This window comes from Cyprinus carpio, chromosome A12, assembly GCF_018340385.1.
Source record: "Cyprinus carpio isolate SPL01 chromosome A12, ASM1834038v1, whole genome shotgun sequence".
Taxonomy (NCBI): Eukaryota; Metazoa; Chordata; class Actinopteri; order Cypriniformes; family Cyprinidae; genus Cyprinus; species Cyprinus carpio.
Genome location: NC_056583.1, coordinates 23,497,395 through 23,509,966, shown reverse-complemented (window position 1 = coordinate 23,509,966; position 12,572 = coordinate 23,497,395). Strand labels below are relative to the sequence as shown.

Genomic DNA, 12,572 nt, shown 5'->3' with positions numbered 1-12,572 from the left:
ACAAAGAAGCTGTTCAAGCCTTTAAAATCAGCAATAACTTCCTGCATAGTTTTATTGCAATCTGCAAGAGCAGGCTTGACGAAACTTTCAGAGGTAAGAAGCTATCAAAATATTTCTCACTCTCGTTTATACGTTTACGTTTACAAATATCAAGCAAATTGTTATAAAAACCAACAATATTTGTTGTACACAAACACAAACACAATGACAATTTAAAAGTAGGCTATAGGCCTAACGTTAAACCAGGATAAGCTACACAAGGTAGAGTAGATCAATCAAATGAAGAAAAAAAAAAGAGATGGGATGTTTAAAATTGTATAATTAATTTACTATGATTATTTTATCTTATTAATTGTACAGAATTTTAGTTGTAATTCTCTAGAGTTGCTGATGAACACGTTTACGTAAGGAATAACTGACAGAAGATATAATTCAAGGCCTTCGTCCAGTTTTTGTACTTAAAACGCTATTGTGAGTAGGATTCATTTCTTCCGCATCTCATCCAACGCCTCAGTTGCTAATTCCAAAACGTTGTAGACCTAGTAACGGAGGCTTGAGCCGTTGATAGCAGACTAATGCAGATATTAATTAAGGTATTAGAGAGAGAGAGAGAGAGAGAGAGAGAGTGTATATTACCTCTCTGAGTCTGTCTGTCAAAATTGTTGGGCAGCAGCGTCTCTACTAACAATGAAACTTTAAGTTAATTTTCTTCACGAATGGCGCCGTTGTTACCTCGCTTGTGAGAAATATCATGTAGGCCTAGCTTTTAAAATAAAATCTCCAGAGTAGCGATAACAACGTTAGCGCGTTTATGTTTCTGTAGGCTGTATGTATGTGCGTCTGTGAGGGAGAGAGAGCGGAGAGATAAGAGTATGCGCTGTTGCTTTACCTGTATAATAAAACGTAATAATGCAGGGTGTCCGCGGGGTCTTAAAAAGTATTAAAAGTTGATAAACCAATTTAGAGAAAATTAAGGCCTTTAAAAAGTATTTAAAAGTCTTAAATGCCATTTACCAAAGTAAATGTAAATTTTGTATCATCTTTTCATTATGTATATTTGTCCGAATAGTGGGGTTCTGTGTAGTTTATTTATGGAATTCTGCAAGATTTGACACCGTCTGTTATGTCGCTCACTGACTGAATGCGCTGCTGCGTGATAGCAGGACTTGTTGATCCCGCTCTCGCTGAATTTCTGACCATAACCGCATGCTCCCATCAACTCCCACGATTTTTGAATCCGCTCCCGCAAACATTCTAATATTGTATTTAATTTTCGCGCATCAGGGCGCCGCTATCAGTCTGTGGGGTAATTAAATCTCTTTAGAAATAAGCGCTGGCAGTTCACTTTCGATTTTGCGATCGCTCGCGCACTTTGTAAAGGGAGCACATCTATATTTGTCAATGAGCTCGCTATCTGTTGAGCAAATCCTCCAACATCTCGTCAGTCATCTCTCCTTACTTTTGGCCCGTGATCAGTCAATCTGACTTCTGCAGCTCGTGTTGGATGCAGGGTTGTTGTTTTATTTTCCACGAAATTTGCCTGGTTTTAAACTGTTGCATTGGGTTGATTTTATTTTTTTCCCAGTGGGTTAAAGGTTTGAAATATTGCATAAACTACATTTGGTTGTAATTCTTGCACTGAAACATTTTGCATTCTACTTGTAATAAAACTGGGCTAAATGTTTTGGGCCACACTAGGAAGCATTTGAGCTGTGTTTATGATGAATGTGCATAACAGCGACTGTAAAATATGTTTTTTAGGGACGGAAATGACTTTTATATTTGGGACATGGTAATTGCGCAACTTTGGGCTGTTTTATTTTTTTTTTTTAAATTACTGGCATGGGCTTGGGATGCACAATTAAAAGGATGTAATAGTTGTGATCTTTATTTTACCTTCCATGATCATTCACACTTGATCATGTGCAGTACTGACACTATCAAATCAAGCACTCCGTAATCACAGGTAAACTGTCTGATAAGTCAGATGTTTGTCATGAGAAGTGTTCCACAAAACAGCTATGGTTTGCAGTGAGTAATAAGAGCTGATGTTACAAATGCATCTTTTGAATATACTGTATGAACTCATTGTCCCGTCAGCTCGGAGAGCTTTATTTTCCCTCCTCAATAAGTTTTGTCAGTTGTTTTGTTTATTGGTCTAATTCTTGTTTCTTGGGTTGCATTGGTTAGTCACTCAGTTAATTATCTTGGGCTTCGTTCCCACCCTTCTGAATTATGTTGTATTGATAAGGAGTTATTGCAAAGTAGGTCTGTTTAGTTGTGCTATCTTACAATCAATATATAGTAAATGTAAGTTAAAGTGTCGCCGATGTAACCGGTTAAAAGTTGGAGTAGCGATGAGGTCTTAAAATGTATGGGAAGAGTCTTAAAAAAGGTCTTAAAAGGTATTAAATTTAACTCCATGATTCCTGTATATACTCTGATGTGGCAAAACATGGAAATGATCTGTCGTTTTTTTTATCATATTGCTTACTATATTTATTTGTTTGGCCAGTGTTGTTGTGGGTTTTGGTTATTGTGCTGTTGTAAGACCTTTAAAATAACAGAAATCATTTGGCGAAGTGATATGGACATGTAATGCGGTCCAGAGCTGATTGGAACTACCTTCGCTGTGCGTTTCCCTGAATATAACCGCCCTAACCGGCATTCACTAAATTCCAGGGGTTTCATTACCACGACGTAAAATGGGCGTTTCTGATGGTCTTGGTAAAACGCCCTCTTTAAAAAAAAAAAAAAAAAAAAAAAAAAAAAAACAAGAGGTCAACGATCATGCGCAGAATGCTGTTTTTTTTTTTTTTTTTTTTTTTTTTTTTTTTTTTGCGCGGGCGTTTTTTAATCCCAGGATCAACTCAGATGGATATAAAGAGAAATAGAAGCATACCTACGATGGATAATGAAGGAGAAAACAGTCATACAGGTAGATATTATATTTTATATCTATTATGTTTTATTGTCTTACAGTTAAGCTATTTTCGAAAACAAATAAACAACCAAAAAAATGTTAGTACTCTGCTTATGTTTTACTGTAAGTTTTACTACAAACCAAACATAGTTATTGACGTCCATGGTAATCACAAAATGATCATGGGTTTGATAAGCCACTCACATTCAGACATGTACAACAGTGCTCCTGTTCACACCTTTACTCCTCAAATATTTTATTATCTATCTCTTTCTCTGTAGTGTGACAGTCCACTCTTCAGAAAAGAGTGATGGTTTGGGAGATAATACCTCAGAAGATCCTGTAAGCCCTGAAGCAACCAGTTCTTCAAACATTATCAAATATCGTATGTTCTTTCTGTGTAAATTAAATTTAGGATGGAATTCTGAATAATTACAAGAGTTTTCTTTACAAGCAGTGGGCTTTGGAAAAGTACTGGTGTTACGTCCACAGGGACGTGTATTTATTATTTTTTTTAAATTCCATTATTGTTCTTGAATTTGTTTCATTGCTGTTCACAGATGTGGGTGTGGTTGAATGCCCTTTGTGTTTTTGCTCGGTCTCTCCCTTTTCTCTCTCGCTCTGCTACTCCTCAGGGAAAATCATCACCACCTGTAGCTCCTTTGTGAGTGTGCCTGAAGACCAAGAGGATATCAGGGCAGTTTACACTCTGCCTGGGGACACACTTCTCCCCTGCTCCAGACTGAACCCTGTGCTAGCTTTTCGTGCAGAGACTATAGTTGTGATTAGCAGTGGCTAATTTTTATTTCTGCATGGACTGTTAATGGATATTGTTCCAGGCTGTGATTGAGCAAAAGGTATTGTGGCTCTTTTGTCTCAAGTTATTCTAGTCTGTGATTAGAGGGATGTTGTAGGGGGAGAGTGCCTCTTTCTTTTTCTATTGTATTCTGTTGCCTCTGTTTTTGTATAGCAAGGGAGGTGAGGGAAGGTGGCTGTATTTTTCTTTTCTTTTAAGGTGAGATAATTTTTTCTTAAATTGGTTAGTGGACTTTTGTTTGTTATTTTAGGCCTTGCCCTCCCCCGAGCCTTTGCTCCCATTTATATTGTATTCTTCTCTGTCTTGTAAATAAAATTATTTTTGTATATATATCAATGGGTGTCCTCTTCACTCTGGGACAGAGGATTGAAGTGTGTTTTCGCCTTTCGTATCCTCTTTACTTTTTTTTTTTTTTTTTATCTTGTTTCTTCCCTTTCGGACCCCTAGACACTGAGGGGATCGTAACAATTGGGGTCTCGTCCGGGATCTTTTTTTTTTTTTTTTTTCAAATTTAGTTGCGTATTGAACCAACTTTTCCTGATTCTACGGGATATTGGTTCGTCGCAGTCCTCCTTATTGAAAGAGATACTTCCCTTTTCACAGAAATCGGACACCGTTTCTGACGTTCTCCTATGTGGTTTTGAGATGAAATGTAATTGTGTTCCCACCCATCAGGTGCTCAGAAAGTCTGACTTAGTGTCTGGGATGGTTAACCTTGGAGTGTGTTCCAAGTTGTGTTTTTGAAGGGGTAGGTCTTGTGTTGGGGAATGACCTAGCAGGTGGATAACCGTATCCTCTTTACTTTTTTTTTTTTTTTTATCTTGTTACTTCCCTTTCGGACCCCTAGACACTGAGGGGATCGTAACACTGGGATGAATAAAATCTGAGGTTTAACTGCAGACTTGTCTTGTGTGATATAACTCATGATAGAATGGATGTGAAGTCAGTAAGCTTATTGAAGTGAAATGGGTATATCATAACTGATTAGTATATTGTGAACATGGAACGATCAGGACAGGGATCTGAAGTCATAACTGTGTTAATGTAATTTGACACGAAACACCTGAGATCAGGACAGGGATCTGAAGCCATAACTGTATTAATGTAATTTGACACGAAACACCTGAGATCAGTACAGGTATCTGAAGTTATAACAGTGTTAATGTAATTTTAACAGTATGAATGTAATTTGACACTAAACACCCTCGATCGCGGAAAGGTTACCTTAAGTTGTAACAGTATGAATATAATATGAAAAACACCCATGATCTCGGAGAAGTAACGCTATTTGAAGCAATTCTAGCAAACGGCTTTCCTCCCAATCTGCGCATGATCGTTGACCTATGCAAATTATCAAATAGGCCATGCCTGCCCGATGACGCAATATCTGTTACGCTGTTCTGAAATCCCGAATGTCTAATATGGCGAGAAGTTTCACTCTAACTACACTTCCGGCTTCTGAACTGGTTGCAGTTCCACTCTGATTCCATATGAGGGTGCTCACAGGACGAGTGCAGAATGAATGGAGATCAATGGCGGTATACCCCTCAAAATCCACTTTTTTTCAGGATATATTTTTTTGTCTAGTAATTTGAATGTTGTATTCGAAAGGAGATGCAAAGAAATTACACATTGCTGGGTGTTAGATTTTTTAGAGTCACTTATTTGCTTTAAAAAGTTTTAAAATGTCAATGGCGTCATACGTTATACGTTCATTAGCAGAATGCTAGCGTGTTATGGGCAACAACAACTCAACCTGTAAGAAATCGAAAGGACATAAGTATTCATTCAACTTTCGACCTATAACCCATGTTGAACTTGCAAAACCTACAATCAGATCTGAGATTTCTCAATGGCAATCGGGTGAAAGGGACAAATTTAGCCGTCTAGCCCCATAGACTCCCTTTCATTTTGCACTCATGGCGATCGCCATAATTGCACACCTTAGAACGTTCGTCAGCCAATCAGATTCAAGCATTCAACGGCCCGTGTTACCAAGTCCGTGGTTTTCCCGCGGAATTGGGCTGCTTCTAGCTACCCTGTTGCCGCCAGTGGCGGCTCGTGGGTTTTAAAATAGAGGCGGCACAATAATTGTATTGGTCTGGGATCCCTGCCGATTATTATTATTTGCTTAACCACTTTAAATTGGCTTTTTGGTTGCTTTTAGTCAGAAAACGTAAAGAACATGACACACATACAACAAGATAATATAATATCACTTACCTGACCTATCACTTGAAGCAAACATCCATCCCTTCTTAAAAGTCTGTGTTAAAAGAAAGCTGCCTGTTGTGCCATTTAATTAAGTTGACTGCTGTAGCCTATATCCAGTTTAGATGGGAGCAGCAGCTCATTTTCATTTAAAGGGGACAAACACAAATAACAGTGCGTTTTGGCTCATACCCTAAAAGTGGCAATTTCAACAAGCTATAAAAAATTATCTGTGGGGTATTTTGAGATAAAACTTCATATACACACTCTGGGGACATCAGAGAACAATTTAAAATATTGTATCAATGCATTCTTTGGCACCTTTAAGGAATAAATCTCTCTCATTACAGAAGAAGAACTCTTTTTCACTTTGTCAAACTAGTCATCATGAGAATCCTTCCAGTTTCAGAACATCTGCTGCTGTTAATAATGATGTCGGTCCTGTCATCAAGTAAGTGCTTGATATTATTAATAGGCTACCATTCTTAATGTGAAATGATCACGAAATTATATCTGATGAAAGTGTTTTAGATCTCTCTCTCTCTCTCTCTCTGTCCTTAACAGGCTTGGCACAAACAACTGCAGTACCACAAACAAGTAATTATAGGTTTTGAAATAAATACATAAACATCAAAATTCAATCAGAAATATTGGCATGTTCTTAAAGAGGTAATTTATTGCTGGCAAGTTGGATTATTAATAAAACTTGTCTGTATGTGCAGTAAAAAGTGAAAAAAGAAAGAAAGAAATTGGTGACTAAAAAAAGGGGGCTGTGGTGTTCCCTTTTGTCAAAAAGGTAGGGAATCTTTAAAACATAATACACTAGACTTGATCCAGCTGTCAGTGAGCATGGGAATACAAATGCGGAAGTACAATCCCTAGTTTTGACAAAACCTCTGGAGCTGTAAAACCTTCATCCGGCAGACTTTGACAGCTCCAGGGCTTTTGTGAAAACTACATCATACTTCTGCATTTTTCTTTAGTCCTGCTCACCGACAAATAAAATGGGTGTAGGTGACATGGAAAAAGAGTGCATTCATTTATGTATACTGCTGACATTGTAACAATACAAAGGTGGTTAAAAATCTGCGAAGTTATCCTGTTTTTTTTGTTTATGTTCGTAGACTCTGCAATATCAACATCTCAAATGAACATGTACTTCTCAAGACTCTAGTAATGATGCTTAGGATGATGAAAGTTGCACAGTTATTGGCAGTTTGTTTATGCTATTATTAAATATAATATCATGCTGATGAGATTTAACCATGCACAGCAATTGCAAGCCAAGTACATCAATGGCATGTGAACTGTATGGCCATTACTAATACAGTAAGTGGATATATGACTTCCATTAATAATAATGTTAACCACACTTTCTTCTTTCTTTGTTCTTTGGTGGATGATAGATGTCAGGTTGGTGAATGGTTTCAGCTTCTGTTCTGGAAGACTGGAGATTCTCCATAATGGAATTTGGGGAACTGTGTGTGACGATCAGTGGGATTCTCTGAATGCTGCAGTGGTGTGCAGACAGCTGGACTGTGGGAACGTTGTAGAGTCACTACATGTCTTTGGACAAGGTTCAGGGCAAATATGGTTGGATGAGGTACAGTGCATTGGGATTGAAACTGCTCTTCAAAACTGTGCATCATCAGCATGGGGAGTACACGACTGTGGTCATCATGAAGATGTTGGACTATTGTGTGAAGGTGAGTTAAACACGTTCAAGATACATCTGAGCTGTGATTTTGGTGTCCTGCAGTTCTTAGATTAGTTTTGTTTGTGCATTTTAAGACTTATTTCAATGTATGTAAGCAGTTGCATATGATGAGTTTTGCTGAAATACTGCTGTTCTTTCTGCAGAAGTATTCTATCCATTCGGCTTAGCAGCAGGAGACACAAACAACAGTGCTTCTCTTGATGGAAGCTCCTCTGTTATTCAGCTGTTGAGTCCATTTCTGTTCTTTGGCCGCACTTACCAGCAGATTTATGTAAGAATTTGATAAGTCTAAATGTGAGTGGTGAATGCTTTATAAACTCATGTGTGGTCATTGATTTTGATAGTATTCCTCATGATGCAGGTAAATAATAATGGACACCTCACATTCAACCAGCCTTCAGTGCAGAATGTTCCAGACCACTTTCCTTCTTATGGGAGCCAAGATATAATTGCTGGTCTCTGGACAAACCTTGACAACCGTCAAAGAGGAGTAGTTTCATATCATCAGTACACCAGTGGAAATGTTCTCACACGCGCTACTCAGGATATAAACACACATTTCCCAAATCTGACTTTCACTGCTTCTTGGGTCTTTGTGGCAACATGGGATAAAGTGGTTTATTTTAACACAAGTTCAGTAAGTTACTCTTTTTTTTTGCAGACTGCAAACTGTTTTTACAGATTGTATCAGCTAGACCACAGACAATCCATTTCAAAGTAGTTCATTTGTAATTGTTGCTTTGACAATATTATGTGTAAAAGAAAAATGCACTCAAAAAACTGAATAATATATATTAAGATGTAAGAATAATCATCATCCTCATTTTATGTACCTTAAAAAAAATAATATTAATAAGAATATTCAATTCAATAAATTAAAAAATAAAACAGACTTAATCCAGACTAAACATGAGTTTCACAGAGTACTTTTATTTGAATATGTAAAGTAAAAATGTGTAAAAAATTAATTGTTCCCATTATTTTCAGGAAACTTTGTTTCAAGTGGTTTTAATTTCAGGCAGTAATTTTTCATTTATTCTGATGAATTATGGTAATGTTGCTGTAACTGGACATCCGGTGCAGGTAAAAATCTTTTTCCAAACCTTTCCACTTTTTCTCAAACCTGTCTGATTTCGCTCTCTCTTTCCCTGTTTTTAAAGTGTACTTTTGTGTGTGTGTGTGTGTGTGCGTGTGATTTATACAGGCTGGTTATGATGCAGTCTACTCAGCTGACTACTTTGTGATTCCTGGGTCAAACAAGGGGAACCTTATTCCAAACCTCAGGAGCTCCAGTAATGTCAATTTTCCAGGTCGTTGGGCCTTCAGGGTGGACAGTGGACCAAAGTCAAAAAAAGGTAACCTTACAACTCACACTTTACTATCAATTTGTTCATCATTATAATATGTTATACCCAGAAAATATTATTTTACAAACCAATGACATGTCTCAACACAACAAACAAGTCAAACTTCATTTCACACACATATAACTTCTTTCATTTTACCATACTAGAAACCATAAAAAAAAAAAAACAATATTCTTTGTGCTTTTAGACCACGTCATTGGACTTAAAGTGAAACTTTCCTCATTTTCTGACCTAACAGATACTGGAAACATTCAGATCATTTTACAGCGAGTAAGACACAAACATGACTATTCATACAGAATGCGGTGCTAATATACAACATGGAGAAAGTTTGATCTGTTTGTCCATCTGTGTTTCAGATCAAACAGGAGCTGGTCAAGTACGGTCTGCCAAACAGTGTTGAGCTGAAATTAAGAAAGTTGCAAAGGACGAAGCCGTAATGTTTGTTGTTGTGTTTTTATTATGAAAATTGAGATGTTTCTTGTGCTATAAAGAGTAAGAGATGCTCGTTCTCTTGTGCAGCGCTGAACTGAGGCGCCAGCAGCTATCTGTCACTTCTACACATTTTAAGAGCCACAAAACGGTGACATTTATTATTGAATAGGAACAAATTTCATGAAAGAAACATGCTCTAACTTGTCTGTCTTATAAGATCTGAAGTCCCCTTTGCTTCCATTAATACAATGCAAACACCCTGGCATGTAAGTCAGACGGTTATGATTTGTTCCGTGTAATGAATTTCACTGCCATTAGAAAAACCCATGGTCATTACAGTAAGCTTAACATGCTTGGCTGCAGACATGCAAATACTTTTACCGAAGGGGGGCGGTCTCTTGGCTAAGGATCATTCACTGATCTCGAGATTCGATTTGGTTGCAGTGATATGGTTCACAGCCTGCTGAAGGGCAAGACTATGAGTGGATAATGGCTGCAAATTCAGTCTGTTCCTTGAAACATACCTGAAAACTCTATTGAAATATAGTGCATAATTCATATAGATGATTTTTTAAACTTTTACATTTCTTCTTTTGCATTTTTAAAAGCCTAAAAATCCTCCCTTTCTACAGGCAGTTGTTTTTTTTTTTTTTTTTTTTTTTGGAACACTAGTTTTATTTCTTCTGCATCTACTACTGTGGGTTACTTGCATTTTATGTTGACACCTATTTGTTTCTTGGGAACCAATGTGTTCTAAAATGGAATGTCACTGAACAGGAAGAAGAACTCTCTGGCCTGGTTTCACAGACAGGGTTTAGGTTAAACTAGGATTAGGCCATAGTTCAATTAGGGCATTTAAGTATCTTTTATTTTTTGAACCAAAACAAAAATAATAAAATAGCATGCCTGCTATAAGGCATTACTCATGTACATCTTGAGACAAAACTGCACTGACATATTTTAAGATCAATCAGTGCAAATTTCTTACAATTAAAACAGCCCAGATATGCATTTCAGTCTGGGACTATAGGCTTAAGCCTTGTCTGTGTGTCTTGGTTACAAATTCGATTTTATTTAGTATGGATGATTGATCATTGTTCTTTTTGTCTTTGTCTCATCTTTGTTTTGTTATTTTTTTTTTAAGTTTTTGTAGGGTTTCTGTGCAAGGGTTTGATATGTAGTGTGTGTGAAATATTGTGTTTAAAATTCATCATGCTTTGTGTTATCAAATATCTGTAAGATCTGCAAGGGTTTCAGCAAACTATTATTAGATACTTTACTATTACATACTTTTGCTTTTAAACAGTCTCAACAATAAGAGCATGAGGCTTGATATCACATAACCTAATCAACGCTTAAATAATATCACAACATCATATACCTCATTCTTAAAAAATGTTTAAAAGCATCTTAATACTGAATATGGGCTAATAAGTGGACAGAAATGATGTTCTATAGCATTGCTAATCTGTTCTGATATGCAGATCTTTGTACACATTTTCTTTAGCATCAAATAATTGACTTTACTGAGTAATGTGCATTGCTCAGTACAGATTTTTGCAGCTGACTTTGCATTTATTTGCCACTTACTATCAACATTTTGGCAGTTGGGCATTAGCATTCAGCCAGCACACTATTTTTCTGAATTTCCTATGGTGGTTTCGTGTCGATCGGAGTAACGTAACTTTTTTTTTTAGATATTGGCAAATGTTTTTGAAGCACTAAAATACAACGCGTATGCACGCAAACCATAAGGTAAAACCTGGCATATATCATACTTGCTGAACTGGTATGATTCAGGAGTTCACAAAGTAACTCCAATGAAAATAAGTCAATCACACCCAAAGTTATAAGCATGTGAATATTTGATTTTACCACTAGGTGGTGCTGGCTTTCCCAAAACTTTCTTTAGGTTCCCTCGGGCTGTCGTTATCGATGAGCCAATACCAAGTTACAAGGACGATATCGATCATTGTGTTAAGTAGAAATATAGCATTTTCCACTACATAATTCAAAATTACGAGCACACTTAAAATGTATTTTTACATGGGTAATTAAACAATCAATTACCAAAAATATTGGCAAAATCTAAAGAGAGACCAGTTTTGTGTGATTTTTGGCCAAAACCATTCAGAAGTTATAAGCAAAATTAATGCATTTTTCATATACTGTTACTGGGGTAGCTGACGCCAAAACACTGCAGGTATAGTCTCAAGTTATGCTTGTAATAACACACACCAAGTTTGGTCTGAATACACCAAACCGTTGCGGAGATACATAACCATTTTTGTGTGCTTTCCGTTGAATTCGTTTGTGTGTTATTCGAGAACAGTTTGAAGAATCAATTTGAATTCCATAACTTTTTGTCAGCATGGTCTGAAGATGATCTGAGCCAAACTCACGATACACATACCGTTACACCCCTACTGAACAGACATTTAGAAGCTGATTTAAAATGCAAAGCATTGAAAATATATATATATTTTTTTTTTGGATACTGCACTTTGTATTCACTTATTCTGATTCTTGATATTGAGAGTGATATAAGTGTTTTTTTTGGAGAATGTCATCTGAACAAGTAGTAACAGCTGCCACTTTTGTTCTGAATCAGCTGAGGAAAAGCGTACAATAACTAGCTATTAATGGTAGTTCATCGCGGTGGTTGGCTCATATCATTCAGCCTTTTGGGGTTACAATCTGCGTTTGTTCCAGCTGCTGTGAGAAAAAAGGCTATAAGCGATGGGTCACGCATCATAAAAAATTCAATCCACCATTTATTCCAGCTGCTGTGAGAAAAGGCAATAAACGATCCGTCACCTGCAGCATATGCTCCAATTTCCCACAAAACCTACCCCTACCACTCAAATTAGAAAACTTTATTACAAGTTTACCGATGTGAATCGGGCTAAAGTAAGGTGATAGTTTTGAACACGGGCTGGTTATGTACTTGCTCAAAAATTGATTTAGGATAATTTTTAAACAAAAAAGTTACGGACTGCAGCTTTAAGGAAAGTTTAAAAAGACACATCAAAATATAGTTTTGATAATTTTTTTATAAAAAAGTTTTGGGGTGTGGATTTAAGGAAAGTTTAAAAAGACACA

At 36.8% G+C, this 12,572-nt stretch overlaps 1 protein-coding gene across 1 annotated transcript; it reads left to right on the top strand.

The window, feature by feature from the left end:
- Positions 1-2,949: 2,949 nt before the first annotated feature.
- On the top strand, positions 2,950-9,475 carry LOC109092654 (sushi, nidogen and EGF-like domain-containing protein 1). The gene is made up of 10 exons (XM_042768113.1): positions 2,950-3,780; positions 6,302-6,402; positions 6,516-6,548; positions 7,358-7,657; positions 7,812-7,939; positions 8,030-8,305; positions 8,656-8,751; positions 8,873-9,023; positions 9,274-9,305; positions 9,395-9,475. Exons 2-10 carry the CDS (start codon positions 6,339-6,341, stop codon positions 9,473-9,475), a joined length of 1,161 nt encoding a protein of 386 aa, XP_042624047.1. The 5' UTR covers positions 2,950-3,780; positions 6,302-6,338.
- Positions 9,476-12,572: the final 3,097 nt, after the last annotated feature.

Bases quoted from the DNA above. Each gene is read 5' to 3' on its own strand.
- LOC109092654 (XM_042768113.1), top strand. From the start codon at position 6,339: ATGAGAATCCTTCCAGTTTCAGAACATCTGCTGCTGTTAATAATGATG. The intron at 7,940-8,029 runs GTAAGAATTTGA...CTCATGATGCAG, and splicing joins GCACTTACCAGCAGATTTAT to GTAAATAATAATGGACACCT. The intron at 8,752-8,872 runs GTAAAAATCTTT...TGATTTATACAG, and splicing joins TAACTGGACATCCGGTGCAG to GCTGGTTATGATGCAGTCTA.